General features: G+C 44.5%; 1 protein-coding gene across 1 annotated transcript; it reads right to left on the bottom strand.

Annotated features, from left to right (window-relative positions):
• Positions 1 to 1,530: 1,530 nt before the first annotated feature.
• Positions 1,531 to 13,677, bottom strand: SLC46A2 (solute carrier family 46 member 2). Its single transcript, XM_049784654.1, has 4 exons — positions 12,540 to 13,677; positions 11,152 to 11,235; positions 10,667 to 10,823; positions 1,531 to 1,588 (listed from the first exon to the last, which is right to left on the bottom strand). The coding sequence occupies exons 1-4, from the start codon at positions 13,675 to 13,677 to the stop codon at positions 1,531 to 1,533; spliced, it is 1,437 nt and encodes a 478-aa protein (XP_049640611.1).
• Positions 13,678 to 24,028: the final 10,351 nt, after the last annotated feature.

Below are 24,028 nucleotides of genomic sequence, written 5' to 3' on the forward strand. Positions count from 1 at the left end.
TGAGGACCATAAGGTGTGGTCTTGAAACCTAGCAAGTCATCCTAATAGAGCAGCTCTATTTTGACTTGTTTCTTTTTACAGCTCCTCCCTTCATAAGGTTGATCCTGCTTGACACTGCTCTGTCCCTCTCTTTGTTTCTTTCACATTCAACCCTTCTCTTTCTCTTGGAATATTTTCATCTCTGTCTTCTGAGTGCATTCTTCTGCTTGGAATGTCTCTATTCCACTCTTCCAGGTTAGCACTCTGCCTCCTCTGCCATCAGTTCCATTCGCAGTGTACCCCATTACGATAGGGGCAGCATCTCCTTAGACTATTCTCCATCTACTTCCGAATCCAGCATGGGGTTGATCAGAGGATGCTCCCTTCAGTCCTTCCCACATGATATTAATGACACCTATGTGAGCTCAAAGGCACTGAGCTTTCTACACATGCTCTTTTAGGCTTTAAACTCAGTGTATGAAGGCTATGTCTGTGTTTATTGAAGGACACTGGCCTGAGAAAGAACAGTTCACACAAAAACTATAATTCTGATTTTATTAGGTAGTAGGCTGCTTTTATGTCTCAAGTAAAATAGGCTATAAAAAGTAAATGTCTCAAAACAATAGTTCTTAGTGTCCCTCACTGCACCCTTTACACCACCAACTTAGGAAAGTTGTCTGCCAGGAGAAATTTTGGGAATTTGCTTCTTATAAACAATAGTTAAAAAAAAAAGAACTATCACTTTGAAGCCAAGAGGATGAGCTACAAATCTTTGTTCAGTGTTCTCAGTTACAAAGAACTCAGCATGAAGCTAACTCCCCTGACCCCCAAAGTTTTATTTGAAAATCTTGGGTTTTGGGGGGGCCATACCTGGCCATTCTCAAGGGTTTACTCTTGACTCTGTGCTCAGAAATCACTCCTGGCAGGCTCACGGAACCATATGGTGTGTCAGAGAGTGAACTTGGATTGGCCTGTGGCAAGGCAAGTGCTATACTTGGTAGTATAGTATACCACTATACTATTGCTTTGATACTTATTTAAATTTTAAAAGATGGATGTTCCTAGTTAACTGTTTTTAGAAAACACTTCCTCCACATTTTCCTCAGACTTTGAACGTGGGTTCTTGTGTTTGGAGCAGATGATGCAGGACTTTAGGGGACTTTGGGGGTATATTTGTGTCTTCATCAAAGAACCATGTGGGAGCCCCATCACAACATCAAAATGACTAATTAGCCCTTTAGCAAGTTTCTGAGAAAAAATAGGGCCCCTATCTGTAGCCCTTTAGGGTATCTAGTACAGGTGCAGTGGCCCCATGGAACCTTTGAGAGTTCACACTTTGTTGTCCATAGAATCTGGCCTCTGCCTTCCACAGGCGCCATAAAGCTGAGGAAGTTTTCTTCACCCAGAAAATGCTTTTCCCTCCCTACCCAGGATTCCCAGCTAATTTCTGGAACTCAGGTTTCCTGGGCAGTGAAATGGCTTGGTCCCTTCCTTTGTCTTCAAGGAGAACTGGGCTTTGTTGATGTTTTCTGCTACTTCACATCAGCACCTTCATTTCTCCTCAACACCTCCGAACTTTGACCACGAGGTTTGTTTATAGGCCACCAGGCTGTAAGAAAGGTCCACAGAAAATTGGCAGAGAATAAGTGAGAGGGGAGACTTTTCTAAGCCATGTGGTGAGGAGGACTCATCACCGATTTATTACAGACAAGGAGCTCTGAGACTCCGTCCAGCTAGTCTCAGAGGTGCTGCTGAGTGAAGAGACATAGCCACATGTCCGAAAATGCTCCCTTCCACACACATCTCAAGATCAAACCCCAGACTTTTCAAAGCCCTTTAAAATATATGTAGATGAATGGATGCTCAAGAAGTAGCAACTGTGGGTTTAAGTTTGAGATCTGACAAATCTTTGAGCCTCTGGCACCCTCTGTTTTCTTACCCAGTTGACCCCCAGGAAGTTCAGACTTAGGAGATGACAAGTCCGGTGTTTCTGGTTGGAGAGAGTCTTAGCTCCAAAAATTCTAAGGGTTTACTTTGTGGAAGCTTCCATAGATTTTCCACCTTCCCTACACCCTAGGGCCCTGTAGGGATGGATACTTCCTGTTCCTGAAACAAAAATCATTATTTTACAAATCTGGGCAAGAAGAGAGCCAAGACTTAGAGGCTGCCAGCCCAGGGTTACGAGAATTGGGACTGCTGACCACAGGCCTCCATAACTAGACCCTCCACACTCATCTCCTAGGAATATGTCAATCCCTGACTTTGTGGTTACTCAACAACTATCAGTGGGGGATCAACAGATGGCTAGTAAATACTCCATTTCCACCAGGTTCTTTATTCAACAATGCATGTAAACAATGAATTGAAGCTCTTGGGTACTACAGATATGTCTCCCTGAGCAAAACTAATGTTATCTGGTGAATAAAACTGGCATATATCTGCTTTGAGGCTGCCGAAAGTACAATGAAATCATTACTCCACCATCCACTGGCAAGTTATACAGGAAAAGTAGAGGAAACATAATAGGAGGATTTACTTTAAAATAGAAGGGGATTTCCCCAAATTCACTTGGAGGATATGGTATTTCGGTTAAGATCACAATTAGCTGGGTTAAAGAGGAAGTATGAGTGAGAAGGAGAAAAGAAGGTTATTGTGGTAAATTGGACTGGTTTAGAGACAGTAGGAGGTTGGAGGGTTGGCAATACCAGATCAATCAGGGCCTTGAGGTCCAAGGTAAAACGATGTATTTTCCTCTTTAAGGGCAATGGAGGTCCAATGTGGAGTTCTGGTAAGGAGTCAATATAATCTGAGTCACTGGAAATGGCCCTGGACATCCAGTGGAGAGAAGGTGTGAAGGGAAGAAGAGTGGGTGTGGAACATGGTGAAGAGGCTAATTGGGTCATGGGATGTTTAGAATTACAGGTGACAGGAGTTTTGAACATAAGGAGATATTAGAGACATATTTTGGAGGCTTAATGTGTTGGAAGTGGGAGAAGAAGATGAAGAGGAAGGAGGTTGGTGACTATCCTGGGTGACAAGGATGGTCTCTAATAAGTTGAGAATGCCTGAAGGGAAAAAAGTCCTAAGTGGGCTTTAAGAACCCAATTGGGACATTAATTCTTTTGGTTTGTGTTTGTTTTGTTTTGGGGTTATACTCAGTGGTGCTCAGGACAACTTCTGACTCTGTGCTCGGGCATTTCTTCTGGTGGGGTTTAGGGGAACCTGGGTTAGGTGCATGCAAGGCAAGTGCCCTACTTGCCCCGTACTATTGCCCTGGCTCCAATTTGGGACATTTTAATTAAAAAATTTTTTTTTGCCTTTGCACCACATCTGGTGATACTCAGGGGTTATTTTACTCATGGCTCTGCAGTTAAAATTACTTCTGGCAATGCTTAGGGGACCACATGGGGTGCTGGATATCAAACCCTGATCCGCTACATGTAAGCAAGCACTCTACCCACTGTACTCTCGCTCCCTCCCCATGAGATATTTTTAGGTGGGTAATTTTATTTATTTATTTATTTATTTATTTATTTTGGTTTTTGGGTCACACCTGGCAGTTCTGCATGAAAGGCAAACACCTTACCTCCATGCTGTCTCTCTGGCCTCGGTAATTTATTTTTAAAATGCTTTAGACTGCTTAGAGAGAAAATCAAGAGTGAGAAGACAATCCAGAGCCAAGCCCAAAGAATTCTTCCATTTGAAGATCAGTAGAGCTGAAGCATTTGGTTGAAGGAGGAGACAAGCTGGAGGGGGAGGGGTTGGAAACCAGGAGAGGGAGAAATCTGAGTGACAGAGCAGCCAAGGAAAGGGACAATGTAGAGATTACTGGGAAGTCTTGTGGGACGAGGACTGTGAGAGTGTCACTGGATATTCAGGTCTGGAGGAAGGGAGGTGAGAACAGCTAGGCAAAGAGGTACAACAGCGGGAAAAGAAATGGAAGGTGAGACCATGCATCCCAGGCCCAAAGACAGCATTGCTAAAGAGGAGAAAAGGAAGCAAAAGAAGGCGTTGGAGCAGCTGTCAGTTCTGACAGGAAGAATCCAAAAGAAACAGTGGCTAAGTGGAGCAGTGAGTAGGCGAAAGGAGAGCTGTAGACACAGGTTCCCAGGGCTGCTTTATTATGTCTTGTGCCAGGTGGTGAGAGACTGCCTGGGTTCAATATTGACTTTTTCTAATTCTAAGATTTCTTTTTTTTTTTTTTTTGGTTTTTGGGCCACACCCGTTGACACTCAGGGGTTACTCCTGGCTATGCGCTCAGAAGTTGCTCCTGGCTTGGGGGACCATATGGGACACTGGAGGATCGAACCGCGGTCCGTCCAAGGCTAGCACAGGCAAAGGCAGGCACCTTACCTCTTGCACCACCGCCTGGCCCAATTCTAAGATTTCTAAGTCTTCCAGGATCTCATTTACGTAGTGAGCTCTAGAAAGGGGCTTTATCCTAGAATCTAGGACCTAGATGCTTTCAGCCTTGGCTGAACTTTCAAACAGCCTGGAGAGAGGTAAGATAGTACAGCAGATAATGCAGTTGACTAGCATGCAGTTGACCAAGGCTCAATCCTTGGCATCCCATAGCCTACCAGAAATGATCCCTGAGTGCAGAGTCGGGAGTACCTTCAGGTATACCCCCTTCCATCGAAGAAAGGGAAAAAGCAAACAATAACCTGGAGAGTTTATAAGAAACCCCGTGCCTAGGCTGCACTCAGCTGGATTGAGTCAGAATCTCTGGGGGTGCGATTCAGATGTCAGGAACTTTTGAATCATTCCCATTGATTTCAATGCAGAGCAAACAAGTTGCACATGTGTCTTGAGGCTGAGTGTCTAGAGCAGAGGGAAAGGATGAGCAATTCTTTTTTTTTTTTTTTTTTTTTTTGGGCCACACCAGCGTTGCTCAGGGGTTACTCCTGGCTGTCTGCTCAGAAATAGCTCCTGGCAGGCATGGGGGACCATATGGGACACCGGGATTCGAACCAACCACCTTTGGTCCTGGATCGGCTGCTTGCAAGGCAAACGCCGCTGTGCTATCAGCACATCAATGACTGGATGGGTTCAAACTCAGTTTCTGCCTCTCTGCTACTGGGCTGCAGAGACAGTAGATGCTTGCCTTACATGAGCTTAACTAGAGGACACTTTCTGAGCACAGAGCCAAGAATAGTACCCCTAAGCTCCCCAGGGTGTGGCACCCAAACCAAAAAAAAAAAAATCTTGCAGACCCTGCATGACTCAGGTAAGATTCCAGGCGTGGAATAGTACCTAATGCACTGGGAAGGAGCTCAGGGGCAATACATGTATTTCCTATGTCCTCAATAAAGTCTCTCAGGAGTGGATAGCACTTACATGAAGGAATGAAAGTAGAGAAAGGAATACATTCTATTCTAATTGTTTTCATTTGTTTCTCTCTCACTAGGGCACATTAACCTGTCAGACTTGTTTTCTATTGTTTCTTACTCTGCATACCTAAACATACTTGTTTAGGTAATTCAACCAACATCTAATCAAAAAAGAAACTGAGAAACTTCCAAGTGGCAAAGCTGCTAATTCGCTACTCTCCTAGCCCAGAAACTGAGATTCCAGAGCATTTATTTAGCATGGAAGCAAAGCCTAGCACCATCATTCAGTCACGGCTAAGACATAAGCAAGGTGTGGCTCATGGGCTGGCTCAGCCTACACCTAAAAAAATGAGAACTGGGCTAAATGGGCACCAGCTGTCAACAACTCGCCCAGCTGTGTGGTTGCCATAGCTCAGTTTTCCTCAACTATGAAATAAGGCAAAGAACCTTTGTAATTGATAACCTCTGTCTCAGGAGGCTTTTCAGGCAGGCAGAGACCACCTATGAAGTAAGGATTCAAAAAGGGCCTGACCATCATCTACTTCCTGCCATTTCCACCAGTGCTCATCTTTCCTCCTGTACATACTGTTGCTGCAGTCTTATGCACAATTGCTGATGTGTGAAGCTATTAGTCAGGTTTCTTTCTTTTTTCTTTCTTTCTTTCTTTCTTTCTTTCTTTCTTTCTTTCTTTCTTTCTTTCTTTCTTTCTTTCTTTCTTTCTTTCTTTCTTTCTTTCTTTCTTTCTTTCTTTCTTTCTTTCTTTCTTCTTTTTCTTTCCTTTCTTCTCTTTTCTTTCTTTTACTTTCTCCTTCCTTCCCTTCATCCCTTTCTTCCTATTAGTCTGGTCTTCCTCAATTCCTACCTTCTCCTTTCTTTCTTTCTTTCTTTCTTTCTTTCTTTCTTTCTTTCTTTCTTTCTTTCTTTCTTTCTTTCTTTCTTTCTTTCTTTCTTTCTTTCTTTCTTTCTTTCTCTCTCTCTCTCTCTTTCTTTCTTTCTTTCTTTCTTTCTTTCCTCTCTTTCTTTCTTTTCTTCTCTCTTTCTTTCTTTCTTTCTTTCTTTCTTTCTTTCTTTCTTTCTTTCTTTCTTTCTTTCTACTTTCTTTTTTCTTTCTCCATCTTCTTTCCTTTCTTTCCTCTTTCTTTCTTTTTTTTGGTTTTTGGGCCACACCCTGTGACGCTCAGGGGTTACTCCTGGCTATGCGCTCAGAAGTTGCTCCTGGCTTCTTGGGGGACCATATGGGACGCCGGGGGATCGAACCGCGGTCCGTCCTAGGCTAGCGCAGGCAAGGCAGGCACCTTACCTCCAGCGCCACCGCCCGGCCCCTCTTTCTTTCTTTCTTTCTTTCTTTCTTTCTTTCTTTCTTTCTTTCTTTCTTTCTTTCTTTCTTTCTTTCTTTCTTTCTTTCTTTCTTTCTTTCTTTCTTTCTTTCTTTCTTTCTTTCTCTCTCTCTTTCTTTCTTTCTTTCTTTCTTTCTTTCTTTCTTTCTTTCTTTCCTTTCTTTCTTCTCTTCCTACTTTCCCTCCCTCCATTCCTGCTTCCTCCCTCCCTCCCTTCCCTTTCCTTCCTTCTTTCTCTCCCTCTCTCCTTTCCCTCCCTCTCTGCCTTCTCTCCCTCCCTGCCTTCCCTCCCTCCCTGCCTTTCTTCCCTCTTTCCTTCCTTCCCTCCCTCCCCTCTTTCCTTCCTTCCCTCCCTCCCCTCTTTCCTTCCTTTTCCCCCTCCCTTCCTTCCTTCCTTCCCTCCCTCCCTTCCCTCTTTCCTTTCTTCCCTCCCTTCCCTCTTTCATTCCCTCCCTTCCCTCTTTCCTTCATTCCCTCCCTCCCTCCCTCCCTCCCTCCCTCCCTCCCTTCCTTCCTTCCTTCCTTCCTTCCTTCCTTCCTTCCTTCCTTCCTTCCTTCCTTCCTTCCTTCCTTCCTTCCTTCCTGTACAAGTATTAGAGAACCATATTTAAGGGAAGGAAATGGGCCTGACCAGAATAAAGCTTTCTCACACTGTATCCTGGTAACACTGGCTGTTGGACATAAAAACATATTTGAATATGGGGACAAATAGACATGTTCTGTAAGCACAAAATATACACCAGATAAAAAGATTTAATTGAAAATCTTTTATGATTAATTTTGTAATCATGGAAAGATGCTATTCTAGGTCAAATTAAATGTGTTATCAAGGGCCTGGAGAGATAGCACAGTGGTGTTTGCCTTGTAAGCAGCTGATCCAGAACCTAAGGTGCTTGGTTCGAATCCCGGCGTCCCATATGGTCCCCCGAGCCTGCCAGGAGCTATTTCTGAGCAGACAGCCAGGAGTAACCCCTGAGCACCGCCGGGTGTGGCCCAAAAACCGAAAAAAAAAAAAAAAAGAAAAATGTGCTATCAAAATTAAGTAAATTTTTTTTGGGAGGGTCACACCTGAAAGCATTCAGGGGTTATTCCTGACTCTATACTCAGAAATTACTTTTGCAGGCTAAGGGGGCCATATGGTTTTTGGGTCATACCCGGCAGTGCTCAGGGGTTACTCCTGGCTCTATGCTCAAAAATTGCTTCTGGCAGGTTCAGGGGCCATATGGGATGCCAGGATTCGAACTACCGACCTTCTGCATGCAAGGCAAACACCTTACCTCCATGCTATCTCTCCGGCCCCAGGGGGCCATATGGGATGTCAAGGATTGAACCAGTTTCAGCTACATGCAAGACAAGCATGCTATCCTTTGTGCTATTGCTCTTGCCCTAAGTAAAATTAATTTTTACTTAATTTTTTAATATAGGAGCAATCCATAGTAGTACTTGGGGGGGCTCATTGTTCACTCTCATTGAGCTGGGACCAGAATGTGATGCCCAGACCCAGCAATGCTCAGAAGTTACCAGGAAGACATTTGGTGCTATTAGGGGGTAGGGTAGGGTACATGCTTGCAGTGTCAGGGTTCAAATTTGGGGCTTTGACTGTTCTAGGCAGATGCTCTGTCACTTGAGCTCTTTCTCTGGCCTTCTTGGTTGTCTTTAAATGTGGCCACTATACCCACAGAATGGGAGAAACTATTTAGCCAATACCCATCAGATAGGGGGCTAATATCAAAAATATACAAGGTGCTGATAGAACCCCATCAAAAAATGGGGAGAAGAAATGAACAAACACTTCTTCAAAGAAGAAATACAAATGGTCGAGGCTGGAGAGATAGCATGGAGGTAAGGTGTTTGCCTTTCATGCAGAAGGATAGTGGTTCGAATCCCGGCAATCATATGGTCCCCTGTGTCTACCAGGGTCAATTTCTGAGCATAGAGCCAGGAGTAACCCTTGAGCACTGCCGTGTGTAATCCAAAAACCAAAAAAAAAAAATACAAATGGTCAAAAGGCACATGAAAAAGTACTCCACATCACTAATCATCAGGGAGATGCAAGTCAAACAACAACGAGGTACCATCTCACACCACAGAGACTGGCACACATCACAAAGAATAAGAATAATCAGTGCTGGCAGGGTTGTGGGGAGAAAGGAACTCTTGTTCACTGCTGGTAGGAATGCCATCTAGTCCAGCCTTTATGGAAAACAATATGGAGATTTTTTAAAAAAACTGGAAATTGAACTGCCATATATTCTAGCTATACCACTTCTAGGGACATACCTTAGGAACACAAAAATATAATACAAAAATCCCTTCCTCACACTTATAGTCATTGCAGCACAAAGGTGCCCTTCAACAGATGAATGGCTAAAGAAACTGTGGTACATATAGACAATGGAATATTATGCAGCCATCAGGAGAGATGAAATCATGAAATTTTCCAATACATGGATGCACATTGAATCTATTATACTGAGTGAAATAAGTCAGAGGGAGAGAGACAGACACAGAATCGTCTCACTCATCTATAGGTTTTAAGAAAAATAAAAGACATTTTTGCAATAACCCTCAGAGACAAAGAGAGGAGGGCTGGGATGTCCAGCTCACAATATGAAGCTCACCACAAAGAGTGGTGAGTGCAGTTAGAGAAATAACTACACTGACAACTATGGTGACAATGTCAATGACTGAGAGAAGTAGAATGCCTGTCTTGAATATAAGTGGGGGGTGTATTTGGGGGGAGATTCGGGGCATTGGTGATGGAAATGTTGCACTGGTGAAGAGGAGTGTTCTTTATACGACTAAAACCTAACTACAATCATGTTTGTAATCAAGGTGCTTAAATATATTATTAAAATAAAAATAAACAAATGTGGCTATTAAAGGCTCGCAATGTGGGTAAGTTGTAGAGCATTTTGCCTTGCATGTGTGAGGCCCTTGGATTCAATCCCCAGCATGGCAAATGACTGTGGCTACTCGCATATTCAGAATATCATTTCATCTGTGGTTTGCAATATTTCTCTGGACAAGGCCAATGGAAGAACAGACTATCTCTCTCTCTCTCTTGTTTTTTTTTTTTTGTTGTTGTTTGTTTTGGGTCACACCGGCAGTGCTCAGGGGTTACTCCTGGCTCTACGCTCAGAAATCACTCCTGGCAGGCTTGGGGGACCATGTGGGATGCCAGGATTCGAACCACCGTCCTTCTGTAGGCAAGGCAAACGCCTTACCGCTGTGCTATCTCTTCGGCCCTGAACAGACTATCTCTTAGTGGTTGACTTTGGAGATGAGCCAGCACCTCTCTGTGGTTCTCCGGCTTTCTTCCCAGAATTAAGGCTGTTCCAACCCAGAGAGCAAGGGAATTGTGTAAGACTCGATGAAGGTCTCACATGGCCCACTGGCCATGAATTTCTAGGGGGCATTGAGAACAGACAGTGCCAAGTGCCAAGCCCTAGGGAAAGTACTCGGAAATGAGACAGTATTACTCTCCCCTTCAAGAAGTGAGACAAAAGAAAACTAAGTAGGTTCAAGAAGGTTTCTAGTCATAGCTAGCCTCTAATTACAAGGAAGTAGATGAAGAGCCTATAAATAAATTATGTTGCCAAACTGCAAGTCAGGAAGACATACTATTCATAAGTTATGACTTTGGGGAATTCCCAGATTATTAGTTTGGGGAATAGAATTTTGGGGTTTTTGGGGGGGGGCACACCCATTGACACTCAGGGGTTACTCCTGGCTATGTACTCAGAAATCACTCCTGGCTTGGGAGACTTTATGGGACAGTGGGGGAACAAACCGTGGTCTGTCCTAGGCTAACGCTTGCAAGGCAGACACCTTGCCTCTAGTGCCACCGCGCAGGCTCCAATAATAGATTTTTTCCTTTATAAAAGCACCCACAAAAAAAAAAAAAACTACAACTGCAACTATGTGATATTTTGTGGGAATGTGTAGGAGATGATCCAGTCACCCTGAACTTGAACCGCCAGGTTCCAGCCCACATAACAGACCCTGTTCGTGTCTTACCCAATTGGAATGATGGCCAAGAAGGAGAGGGAGGAGGAGATAGCGAAGCAGCTACCCACAAACTTCTCCAGGGTGAGCTGATAGATCTCGTTGAACACTGTGGATGTCACCACCCCAGTCAGTGCCAGGGACAGCTGCAGGGTGACAAATAACTTCCCTGTGGAAAGGACACAAATTAGCATGTTAGTGTGCTGGTATGATCTGCTAGCTGAGCCTCTGGGAGAGCTCCCTTCCTTTCGCCCATCTTGCTGTCTATTCCCTTGGATTTTTCAGTGGCTGATTTTCCCAGTGTCTTCCACCAATCCCATTTCCAATCTCCCTGCCCTGGTTGGATACCGGTGTATTCCATGAATACTCAAGACATAGACATACTCAAGACAGAGATTTCATGTCTTGGATCATTCTCTCTTCTGCAGGCCTGCACCTCAAGCCAATCCTCTGCAGGGAATCCAGCAGAGGGCATCAGAGAGCGCTCCATCACTCACCGTAGGAGGAGCCCTTGACGAGTTTGGACAGGGCTGATCGGATAGTTGTGATGGGGATAAGCGCAAACAGCATGACGGTCCGAGCTGGAGAGAAACCATACAAATACACACCTCACTATAGCGCAGTCTTGGCCAAGAAGTAAAGTAGAGGAAAGCAAGCGTCTCATCCTACCGCGGGATTTGTCCTGCATAAGTGGCCTATCTACTGTCAGACTGAACCACACAGACACTCCCCAGTTTGATATAGCAGAGTTAGTTGCAGGACACTCAGAGGCAGGGTGGTGAGTGCTGTCAGGAAGTGATGGTGATGTCACCAAGAAGACTAATGTACCTCTCCTTGCTCCCTTGCAAAGAGAGACGCATATAGGGACACACACATGGGAAAGGGAGACCTTGGTCCATGCCTTTGCTCTGACCTTTGGCCACAGACAACCTCGTCATCTTGTTAGGTACATTTTGAGGTCTGTATGACCTCGACAAGACTCAGTGGCTGGCCAGCAGCTAGATGTGTTCTTTGTAATATGTTAACGACCAGCCACTGGTGACAGATGAATTGGCATAGAACGTGAAACTCCTTTTATGAATGACACTAGCTTTGTTTCAAGTGCTCTGGCAAACAGAGCAAACAGAACAGAGGATATTCCTGGCATAGTAAAGTGCTTTGGGTAGTGCTGGGCTCCAGCTCTCTTTTTGTGTGCTCAGATGGAAACTTTGTGTGGTTTCTTTGAGGGAGTATTACCTCTCATAAAGAAAGTGTTTATGGAGAATTGTACTTCACATCTTTAAAAGCCCTTGCTTAGTTTTGAAAGGAGCTCTGGAAACGAATGAATATTTTAGCACCCCCCAAAAAAACTGGGGAGAAGGGGCAGAGTGATAAATAGTACAGTGAGTCGGTCACTTGTTTTTGCACACAGCCAACTTGGAGTTGATCCCTGGCAGTATATAGGGTGAGCCCGCCTGGAATGATCTCTGAGCAAATAGCTAGGAGTAAGCCCTGAGCACCATAGGGTATGTGCTCCCCCCATCCTCACCAAAAAAAAAAAAAAAAGACTGGGATGAAGAAACTGAATCCCATTTTCTCCATCTAATGCTCTCCCTGTTGACTCCAGATAGTGCTGGCAATCCTTGTTTTAACCTCATTGAACCATCTAGATTGGATGCTCCATCTAGGAGCATTCTAGCCCTCAACCCAGAGGAGCACAGTATATGGGATAATCCTGAAAAAGTTCCCTGCACACATGCTCATCTCTCCTGTCCCTCCCACAGGAGATGGGAACAAAACCTTCTATTGAGTGGAGGGGCACCTAGACCTCAGCACCCCAGGATGCTGGTGTGGGAGTGAGTGCAGCAGTTCCCTTTTCCTACCTCCCCCAGAATTCCAGACTCACCAATATAAAACATGTATGTCTTTTTGACAAAAGCCAAGAGGAGGGCCCCAGACCCAAAGGAGACCATGCCAATGATGATCATAGTGGTGTCCCGGAAACAACGGGAGAAGATCAGCACACCCAGGAAGCTGGTGATGAAGATGGTGTAGCCTGCAGCCATGCCATAGCCCACCTGAACTTGGTTCCAGCTGAGAGGAGCCCTCAGCACAAATAGGGGCATGATGTCCACAGTGCCTACCACTGCCAGGTCATAGATGATGGCTCCCACGAAGAGCAGAGCAATGATGGTTTTCTTGGGCTGGGCTTTCTCGGGCGAGGGCAGCGAGCCCTCCACACTCTGCAGGTCGGGCTGGTCTGGATCGAGGCTACGATAAGTGCCCACCATGCCAGGCAAAGCATCTACAGCCGCCAGAGTCTTACTGGGCTTGGCCACCGACTCGGGAACCTTGAGCACAAAGAGGCTGTAGAGCAGAGCAAAAGTGGCGCAGCTGACGCTGCAGGCTGTGAGCACCAGGCCCTGGCTCGAGTGCCCGGCCGTCTGCTGGAAGAGATGGCCCGAAGCGATGCTCCCGCAGAACCCCGCCAAGCCCAACATGAGGTCAATAAGGATGAGGCGCACGGAACGGCGGCCCTCCGAGGAGCCCAGCGACCCGAGGGCCATGACTCCGGACCAGTAGGACGAGAAGCCGCCGCACAGCCCGTTGAGCGCCGCCGCGCCGTAGAGCACCTGGACCGGCCAGTCCAGCAGCACCTTGAGCAGCAGCCCGAGGCGCGACAGCAGGAAGCCGAAGAGCGCCACGCAGATGGAGATCTTGCGGTGGTAGCGGTCGCTGAGACAGCCCAGGGAATAAGCGGACAGCAGGGGCGTCAGGCCCATCACCAGGTTGTAGATGATGTAGAAATTGGAGATGGCCTTTTGCTGACTGTCCTCCTGGGCCCCGCGGGGCGACGGGCTGACGGCGGCGGCGCTGTGGTTGGAAAAGGTGGGGACCCCGAAGGACGCCTTCACCACCAGGAGCAGCCCCGCGTCGTAGAGCGAGGCGGCCAACTGGGTGGACGCCACCACGGGCTCGATCCAGGTCCTCACCTGCAGGCGAGGCAGGGAGCCCTTCCACGGGCAGACGGCCTCCAGACTCATCGTGGATCAAGAGGGGGGGGGGGTTTCCCTGGCAGCTTGCTCGCTCCGAAGAGGCCCCCCGAGCTGGGTGGCGAGCGCGCGCGCAAAGCTGCGCCCTGCGCTCTCCGTCCGGTGCGCGCGGGACAGGCGCAGGCAGGCGCGGCGCGGGGGACAGCAACCGAGTGTTGGTCCCGCCGCGGCCACTTCGGCTCAAAGGAGTGAAAGGGCGGCGCTCCGGTCCCGCCCCCGCCGACGCCGACGCTCCTGGACCGGCTGCCGTGGTGGGGAAGCAGGCCCCGGAGAGGAGGAGGAGGCACTCCGGAGTGATACGGTCACGCAGCGTTGGGCAGCGCGGCCGCAGAACGAGGCGTGCCTGGACCTCCTGCATTTCATGCGGAGGAACAGACCCCTGATGAAACCCGCTGGGAGAATCAGAGAGAGAAAAAAAAAAAAAAAAAGGCCTGGACTGTTCTTGGAAATCAAGTTTGCACAAGTGGGAACAAGTTTAGATTTCTTCCCCAGGCGCTAGGAGAATGAGTGAGGTTTTATTTTCTGGGGTTTAAATAAAATGTTCTTCCACATAACTTGAACCATTTTGTTTCTGCCTCTCAAATTGAGGGGGAAATAATGAAAGGTACCAAGACCAAACAGTTGTATGATCACTAAGTAGTAAATAAAAATGATCGGACTTAAACACCAAATCCAAAGCCAACGACGAAAGTATTGATACCCAATCTACAACAAGCTAAAGAGGACACAGAGGGGACCACTTATACTAGTAGCCCGGGGGGGGGGGGTAAGGGAGAGGGATATGGGATGCAAGCTGGAAATGGGGTAGGGGAAGTGGAGGGAGGAAAACTTTGGTGATGGGAAGTCCCCTGATTCAATGTTAATATGTGCCTAAAATATTACTGTGAAAGATATGTAATCCACTTTGGTCAAAATAAAAATTATTATTATAGAAAGAAAAGAAAGAAAGAAAGAAAGAAAGAAAAAGAAAGAGAAAGAAAGAAAGAAAGAAGAAGAAAAAAGAGAAAAAAGAAAGGAAGGAAAAAGAAGAAAGAAAGAAAGAAAGGAAGGAAGGAAGGAAGGAAGGAAGGAAGGAAGGAAGGAAGGAAGGAAGGAAGGAAGGAAGGAAGAAAGAAAGAAAGAAAGAAAGAAAGAAAGAAAGAAAGAAAGAAAGAAGAAAGAAGTTCTTGGAGGCCAGAGCAATATAGCACAACGCGCTTTTGACTTGTATGCAGCCAACCCAACCTAGGTTAGGTCCCTGGAATCCTATATGGTTCCCCCCACCCACCCCTGCCTACGAACACTCCCTGGAATGACCCTTGAGGGCAGAATCAAGAGTAACCACTGAGTACCACCCGGTGTGGCCCATACACAATAACAGCAAAAGTTATCCAAGGCATATGAATTCTGGGTCTGTTCCTTTGAGATACATAGGCTGTGAAAGAAGGGAAAACGGGAGAATGCTGATATGTCTTAGGGATTCTTAATTTCAGGTTTGGGGGGTAAATACCTATAAATGGGATTTCTAGGTCATTTTTTCCCACGACAAACGCAGTGGCTGCTTCCTTACTGCTTTGCATGGAGGCTGCTCTGTCTTGGATTCTGCCAAACATCTAGAGACTCCAGTTATTCATCTCCTGAACAATATGAACTGTTTTTGCTTTCTTTGGGGGGCACAAATGGGGCGACAGTGATTGGGGTTTACCCCTGGCTCTGTGTTCAGGGATCACTCCTGGTGGTGTTAGGGGACCAGCAGTGGCCTCAATGATTGAGCTGGCCCTACGAAGTGCTAGGCAAGTGTCCTTTCCACTGAATCATCTTTTCGGTCCCAAGTTTTCTTTTGTGATTAACAATTGTCCTGGCACATGTGAAGTTTTGGATTTGGACTCAATGTATAGCTAGTGAAATTGAGAGGTTTTTATATAGTTGTTGGCTATTGGTTTGGGGCCATACCCTATAGTGCCAGTGCTTAATCCTGGCTCTTTGCTCAGAAAAGATCAATCTTGGTGGGCCCAGAGGATCATATAGGACGCCAGGAACTAACAGGAGGTGGTCATGTGCAAGACAAATGCCCCCTCTCTCTCCCATTTGTCATTTTTGAGAAATCCAGGCTGCTTACTTCATTTTTCAATAAGGCTGTTAGGTTTATTTTGTTTTGTTTTGTTTAAGTACCTTTTTACAATTGAGTTTTGAGTAGGGACTCCATTGAGGTAGAATTCCTTATGTATTTTGGGACAGATTTCCTAGCAAATGCATGTTGTATGCAATTTTCTCCCATTCTGGAGCCTGACTTTTCACCTTGTTCTTTCCTATGCTGCAGCAATTTATTAGCTTCTTTATTGGGAAGACAATACAACATTGCTACATTCACTGCTGTACTACTCACAGTAGTCAGAATATGCAAAACTAAGTGTCCACTGATAGATGAAGGAATCAAGATAATTGGGTTGGAGATATAATACAGTGGGCAAGACACTTACTTGCCTTGTAAGTAACCAACCTGAGTTTGGATTCCCTACCCAACATCTGGTTCCCTGAGTACTGATCAGAGTAAGCCTCAACATAGCAGGTATAGACTGATTTCTCGCACCCCATCCAAATCTCTCTCTCTCTCCCTCTCTTCCTTTCTCTCTTCTCTTCTCTCTCTCTCTCTCTCTCTCTCTCTCTCTCTCTCTCTCTCTCTCTCACACACACACACACACAAATGTGGTACACATAAACATGGACTACTCTTCATCTTTAAAAATTACCATAGGGGTCGGAGTGATAGTACAGAAAGAAGGTAGAGTACTTAAAGCCTTGCAAGAGGCCAACCCAGGCTTGATCTCCAGCATTACATACAGTTCCCTTAGCCCTGCCAGGAGTGATCCTTAATCTTAGAGTTGAAAGTAAGAACTAAGCACTTCTGGTGTGATCCGACCTCCTCCCAATAAAATAAAAATTAAACAAGGACGAACGATAACTTTCCTGAGGCCTAGAGCTGGTCTTATGCCAGGAAACTTCAGGGGTAGGATCTCTTTGTATTTAGGCCAAGGTTATTCCTTTCCATGCCTCTCATATTTTGGTGGGCCTATGCAAACAACAATTGCCACTCTAACACCGTTTTTACTGTGCTCCTTTGACTCTAATCCTTAAAACGCACCCACTTAAAATTTGAGGTTAACTTAAGCTAATATGCATGTACATGGAAATGTAAAAAATACTATGCCTCTAATGTTTAAGGAGTTACGTAAGTTTGATGGCTTTAGATTGCCTTGTGTGCTGTTAAGAAATATTATAATGTGCTACAATCTGGAGACTTGAGGGACAAAGTAATTGCACATGGATTCTGTTTTATTTATCTTAACTTTCTTTGGTGAAAGTTCAAAGTTAAGATATCAGCAAGGGGACTTCTTCTGATAATTATGTTATGGGTGATTGTCCTTCCACTGTAAATTTACCTTATCCTCTTTCTTTGCATCTTTTGTTCTCATAATTCAAAATAAAAAAATTATAAAAAAAAATTAAACAAGGAAGGGCTGGAGTAATAGCACAGTAGGTAGTGCATTTGCCTTGCACCAAGCTGACCTGGATTCAATCCCCAACATCCCATATGATCCCTGGAGCCTGCCAGGAATTATTTCTGAGTGCAAAGCCAGAAGTTACCCCTAAGTGCCTTCTCTGTGTGTAGCCCAAAAATAAAAAAAAATTTTTTTTAAACAAGGAAATGCTGCACTGTGTAAGAGTATAAGGGAACCTTGAAGACACTAAGCTAAATGAGAGAAGATAGTCTCCAAAGACAAAGAGCTCATGCTTCTAGTTAGATGAGGGATCTACAGTAATCAGAATATAAAATTAGAGAGGAATAGTTATAGAGAGTGAAGGAAAAGGGAACAAGAAGGTACTAATTAATAAACAAAGGACCAATTAGGCGAGATGAGTGTCAAAAACCAGCTGTAAAACATAGCAACAATGTATTATACACTCAATATACACTCAATATTTTAGGAGAGGGTAGCTTTTATGTCAAAGGTTTTTAACACAATTATTTTAAAAATCACTAAAAATAAAGCCAAAGAGGGCCATGGAGATAGCTTAACCCCCTGGAGTGCAGGCTTTGCCCTCAGGAGACCTGGTTTCAAACTCTGGCACTGCCTGGCATCTTGAGCACCAGAAAAGGAGTAGCCCCTGACCATCATCAGATATGGCACAAAAAAAAAACCCCAAAAACTCAAAGGCCATTTGGCCCAGGCTTTTTCCCAATGAGTCACCAGGGTCTTCTCCAGAGTCAAGTTCCAAGAACCCTTTCTACTTCTTAGCAGTTGCCCTTCTTTCATGTACTTCCCCTTGAATGGGGCTGCCTTGCTTCCTCCTTTAAGTACATACTTCTGCAAAGCAGACAGGGATAAGGGGTAATGCTAGACCGTAGAGCACAGAGAAGGAGCCTTCTTCAAATTACTTTGTGGGACAGAGAGTCAAGGTACACGGCCTTACTCCCCCATCTGCTCAAGCCTGTAAAAGCAGGCCTGGAGTCCTGAGAGGGCGATTCAAGTGTCAGGAAGGGTCAAAACAAGCAGATGGACAATGATGGTCCCATGAAGAGTAGGCACTTCACTCTAAGGTTAGGGTGGAGAGATGTGCCCTGTTGGTAGTTTTTCAGTGAGTTCAAATCTCTTTTCTGCCTTTCCTGTCCAGACAACTCTGCCTTCCTCAGAGAGAAAGAACCAGCTGTTCTCTATTATGAAAGCTCCCATGCAGCTGGCCTGGCAACCCTCTCAGAGCTTCCTTCCTCTTCCCCTTCCTCCCCCTCATTAGATCCACCTTGAAAGGTCCTGGTTTCACCCAGCCCTGGCCTGGATCTCCCACTGCATTCCTCACCCTGTTTTCTCCTAAGGCTGTATGTAGTAAAGCAGTTGAACCAGCCTGCTCCTGTGAGGGCCAGAAGCTGCGGGCAGATGGGCCTATGGCAATCAGACACAGGCTGAGAACCACAGCCTGAACCAGACAGATCACTTGGGCTCTTTTATTAAGGGCTCCACCAACACTGGATAGGCAAACTTCATCTAGTAGAAATTTGAGGGGATGCTGAGGCTCCAGACTAGGATGCTCTTGTGGGAGTTGGAAAGCTAGATGCTTGCCAGCCCAGGAACCCTTCAGACTCATACTTGAACACAAACTAGATCTAGGCCAGTATGTAGTTCTCCCCACTCAAGCTCCTCTGGAGCTGGATTAGACTGTCTTCATGTCTCCGCCCTGCTCCACTCCTGAATGCAGGTACCAGCTGAGTCAGTGTCTAGGCGTCCTCTGTAGCCCAGGCTGGGTGTGGGCCTTGAACAACACTGAGGCCTTAAGCCTGTCTTTTTGGTCTTTAGCTCAAGACTGGCTTCATTAAAGTGTGAAAGATAAGCTTCCTTGTTTTTTTAAAGTGTTGAAGTCATGCCATTTGAAGGAAGAGACCAAAAAAAAAAAAGAAAAAAAAGCACCAGCTAACATATCTGAGCTCATGAGTAGTAAATTATGCTAAATAATTTATATGAATACGTTTATTTATTTATTTTTAGTTTTTGGGCCACACCTGGCTATCTGCTCAGAAATAGTTCCTGGCAGGCACAGGGGACCATATGGGATGCCGGGATTCGAACCAACCACCTTAGATCCTGGATTGGCTGCTTCCAAGGCAAACACCGCTGTGCTAGCTCTCCGGCCCCATGAATACATTTATTTAATCTTTCCAGAAGCCTGTCAAGCGTTGGTGTAAACTGTAAAACACTCAATTTTACAGTCGGGGTCAAAGAAGTTAAGTAATTTTCACAAATTCACACAGTGAGCAAGTTGGGGAACCAGGATTTGGCTCTAGACAGTCTAGGCTCTGAAAGCTTCTAACAATGAACACTGAATTTTACTGAAGGGTGTCCTTAGAATCAATATAAGAATGTGAGCAGGAGGGGCCGGAGAGATAGCATGGAAGTAAGGCATTTGCCTTTCATGCAGGAGGTCATCGGTTTGAATCCCGGCATCCCATATGGTCCCCCGTGCCTGCCAGGAGCAATTTCTGAGCCTGGAGCCAGGAATAACCCCTGAGCACTGCTGAGTGTGACCCAAAAACCACAAAAAAAAAAAATGTGAGCAGGAGAAGAAACACTTTAGTCATTAGTCATGATAAAGTGATTGTTGGTCAACTATATAAGAATATATTGTATAATGGAGAATAATAAGAGGAATAGACAGAAGCTTTTGTTTATTTGTTTGTTTTGAGGCCACAGCTGGCAGTGCTCAGGTGTTACTCTTGACTTTGCACTCAGAAATTGCTCCTGGCAGGTTCAGGGGACCATATGGGCTGTCAGGAATCAAATCCAGGTCCATCCCAAGTCAGCTGCATGCAAGGCTAAGCACCCCACCGCTGTGTTATTGCTCCAGCCCCAGACAGAAGTTTCCTGATTGAACATGCGTCCCTGACACTTTAAAACTAAGTGGGAGTTACTTTACTTTTATTTTCTGTCCCAGAGCCCCTCAAATTCCTTTTGGAGAGGAAGATTATTTGGAAAATACCTATCACTATTCAGAAAGAAAGGAATAGTGTTTGGAAAGCATCTGGGATTGCTTAGGAGGTAAAATTTTCAAGTCCTGGCTTCTGATGTGGAGGAGACTCAAGACTGGGGGGCAGGACATATGTATGTGTGTGAGAGAGACAGACAGGCAGACAGATATAGAGAGGAGAAGAAATGGAGCAAACAGGAGAGGATCAGAAGTGTGGGAATAGGGGCCAGAGCAATAGTACAGTGGTAAGGCGTTTGTCTTGCACGCAGCCAACACAAGCTGGACCCCGGTTCGAATCCCGGCATTCCATATGGTCCCCAAGCCTGTCAGGAGCGACTTCTGAGCACAGAGCCTAGAGTAACTCTTGAGCACCGCTGGGTGTGACCCAAAACCCCAAAACCCCAAACCAAAAACAAAGAAGTGTGGGAAAAAATGAGATTTAGGCCTTTGATGGGAGGGCCAGGAAAGAAACCTGTAAGTGACAGAGTGGGCAGAAGGATTTGGAAGAACACAAATGTCTGATGTGATGTTTAAATAGCTTTCTGTCAAAATGAAACATTTGTACTAAATCAAAATTTGTAGGGTACAGTCAAGGCAATGAAGAGGTAAAACAATTTTGCATTACTGCATATACCATAAAAGAAAAAAATATTGGGGCCAGAGAGATATTATAAGGGATAAAGTGCTTGCCTTGCATGCGACAGATCCAGATTCTACCCTTGGCATTCTATATGACTCCCCAAGCAGAGCCAAGAGTAACCTGAGCATTGCTGGTTGACCCCAAAACACACACACACACACACACACACACACACACACACAAACAGAAAAAGTATTTAGTTAATAAGTTCTCATTCAACAGGAAATGTAGGAGCTAAATATTATCATACCAGGGAGAATGAAGGAAATTATAAAGATGTAAGTAAAGTTAATTGAGAAAATAGGAGCAATAGAAAAGGCAATACAATAAAATAAATATTTGGTTCTATGAAACATTCAGTAAAATATATAAATATCTAGAAAGTCTGATAAAGAGAGAAAAATAAAAATGTAAATGACTTATATCAGAAATAAAATAGGAAATACAGCTAGACAGCAGACAGGAGTCAAATTAATAATAAGGAACAATGGATAAAAAGGTAAAAGAAAGAAAAACAACAACATACAACTCTAAGCATAAAAAATAAAAGAATAAATAGCCGTTTGTACCATTAATGGCTCTTTGTGAACCCTCTCTCCTACCTCTTTGTTTGTTGGGTTACTGATTCTATCCTAATTCATAATTGTACTCTAACCTAGGGTGTGATCTGTCTATCCTAATCAATAATTGTACTCCACCCTCAGGTGTGATCTGTTGATAGTATAGTGGATTATTCCTTACTTGGTATTCTGCTCCCACCCTAGGGTAGGACCTGATTCTTGTCAATAAAAGCAAGGGTCTGAGGAAGGCAGGGGCTCTTCTTTGGTCTTCTTCCACTGAGCCGCACTCCATTTTAGGAATAGAAAGCTTTTGTGGTTTGAATTCCTTGCTTGAGCACTGGATTTCCTGAACCCATTTTTGTACCTTTTTACTGTGAATTATTTCCTGTGGATCTCTACAACTGGAACTGTTCCTTCCCCCTGTCCTAATCGGACAGAGGAATAGAAATTGCCTTTCCTGTCAATTTCCGCTCAATTGGGTATCAAACCTCAACCAGTCTCCTAGAAAAAAATGACTCTTCACAGAAGGAAGGGTTTACATGAGCGGAATTTCCCATTTTCAAATTTGGTGGAAATCAACAAAGAAGTTGTGATTCATGTTTGGAGTGACATCACATTCGGCAGAGAGCAAGAGGAAATGAGGTGCAAGAGAAGACCACCTAAGAAATCAATTCTCCCAAGGACTTGCTGGTACTTGGAGCTTTCATAGTATATTTTTGAGTTGTTGGGTGATCTGACCCAGATCTTGGGTTGGGGAGTAGAAAGCTACTGACAGGTAGATGTTATGCCCTTTACTGTTCATATTTTAGGGACAGAGTTAAGTCTTACTCCTGAGATTGTACAAGAAAGAACCATTAGGTGCTCCCAGAGACATAACTAGAGAATGAAATAAAACAAAGATGTGTCAACTCACCCAAGGACAGATACATACATTCTTTATGACCAGCCAGTGACACTGGGTGTCCCAGTGACAGGTACACACTACATTACAACAGATGTCTCACGCCCCTTGCTTGGCCACAAGCGATTTTCTAGTTTTGATTTTGTTTGTTTGTTTGTTTTTGGTTTTTGGGCCACACCCGGTAACGCTCAGGGGTTACTCCTGGCTATGCGCTCAGAAGTTGCTCCTGGCTTGGGGGACCATATGGGACACCATATGGGACACCGGGGGATCGAACCTCGGCCCGTCCAAGGCTAGCGCAGGCAAGGCAGGCGCACCTTACCTTTAGCGCCACCACCCGGCCCCCTCTAGTTTTGATTTTACTTTCAAAGTAAAATGCACATGAAGTAAACATGACAGTTATTTGAATTCCCTAAATCATCTGTCCTAGTAAATTAATATATTTGGATTCTTGTTTGTCAGCCTGCCTTTTTACTCCAATAGAAGAATCTCACTGGAAAATGGTTTTCCTTTCAAATTACTCATAAAATGAAGCTTTGTATATTATTAGGCTGAGAGCAAGATCCTATTCATAATGCATCAAATTAATGAATAATAATTTATGGGGCCTCTTAGGAAATTGTGTGTCCCCTTGCAGCAGCACCTTAACATTGCCTAATTTTCTAGATGAGGAAACTGAGACTCAGAATAACTAACTTGCACAAGGTCAAACAGAACTGGACTACAAATTTAGGTTTGTGTATACTTAAGATTAAACTCTTCACAATGTTCTCTTTCTATATGATGTAATTGCATAGGTGTTTATACAAGGCATATGGTGGCTAAACACTTTTCATCAAGTACTATAAGCCTGTGCCACTGAAGATATTCAAACTCAGTGGTTCATTGGTTCATTCACTTGATTCTTCACCCATCTTTTATTTCTATGTATGTTTATTTACAGTGCTTTTTTGAGTATCAAGTGTTTTTGTACATACTAGAGGTTAAAAATTCTTTGATCTCAAAGATCATTCAGTCATTATGAACCCTTGGGTGTTCATATTTTAGGGACAAAGGTAAGCCTTTTTACAAAGATTTTTTTTTTGTCTTTTGAGAATTTTTAATGATAATTGGCTTGATAGAATAAAAAAAAAAGATTGTAACACACTATAATATTTCTTAACAGCACACAAGGCAATCTAAAGCCATAAAACTTACATAACTCCTTAAACATTATAGGCATAGCATTTTTTTTACATTTCCATATTCATGCATATTAGCTTAAGTTGACCTCAAATCTTAACTGGGTTCTTTTTAAGGATTAGAGTCAAAGGAGCACAGCAAAAATGGTGTTAGAATGGCAATTGTTGTTTGCATAGGCCCACCAAAATATGAGGGACATGGAAAGAAATAACCTTGGCCTAAATACAAAAAGACCCGATCCCTGAAGGTTCCTGGCACAAGACCAACTCTAGGCTCCAGGCAAGCTAGATCGTCCAATCCAAGACATTGTCTGTAGTGCCAACACACTTACATTTTTCACACAGTCTCTGTTGTTGGTATCAAGCTTCTGTATTTAAGATCCTGGAATCTGTATATCCAACATTGAAGTCAGGATGTGGAGCGTCCTCTGGTTTCACCTTACAATCAAAGGGCAATGCAGGGAGCCCTGTCCTGTAAGCAAATCGTTGTTATTGTTAAGTCTTCTCAGTGTTAATGGAAGTCTCTTTTGAGCAGGACAATGTCTGAGCAGTGTAGAGTCTTCCT

The sequence above is a fragment of the Suncus etruscus genome, chromosome 1, assembly GCF_024139225.1.
Source record: "Suncus etruscus isolate mSunEtr1 chromosome 1, mSunEtr1.pri.cur, whole genome shotgun sequence".
NCBI lineage: Eukaryota > Metazoa > Chordata > Mammalia > Eulipotyphla > Soricidae > Suncus > Suncus etruscus.

Coding starts and splice junctions, on each gene's coding strand:
- SLC46A2 (XM_049784654.1), bottom strand. CDS start 13,677: ATGAGTCTGGAGGCCGTCTGCCCGTGGAAGGGCTCCCTGCCTCGCCTG. Junction 10,824..11,151: donor CGTCAAGGGCTCCTCCTACG/GTGAGTGATGGA, acceptor TCCTTTCCACAG/GGAAGTTATTTGTCACCCTG. Junction 1,589..10,666: donor TTGGCCATCATTCCAATTGG/GTAAGACACGAA, acceptor CCTTTCTTACAG/CCTGGTGGCCTATAAACAAA.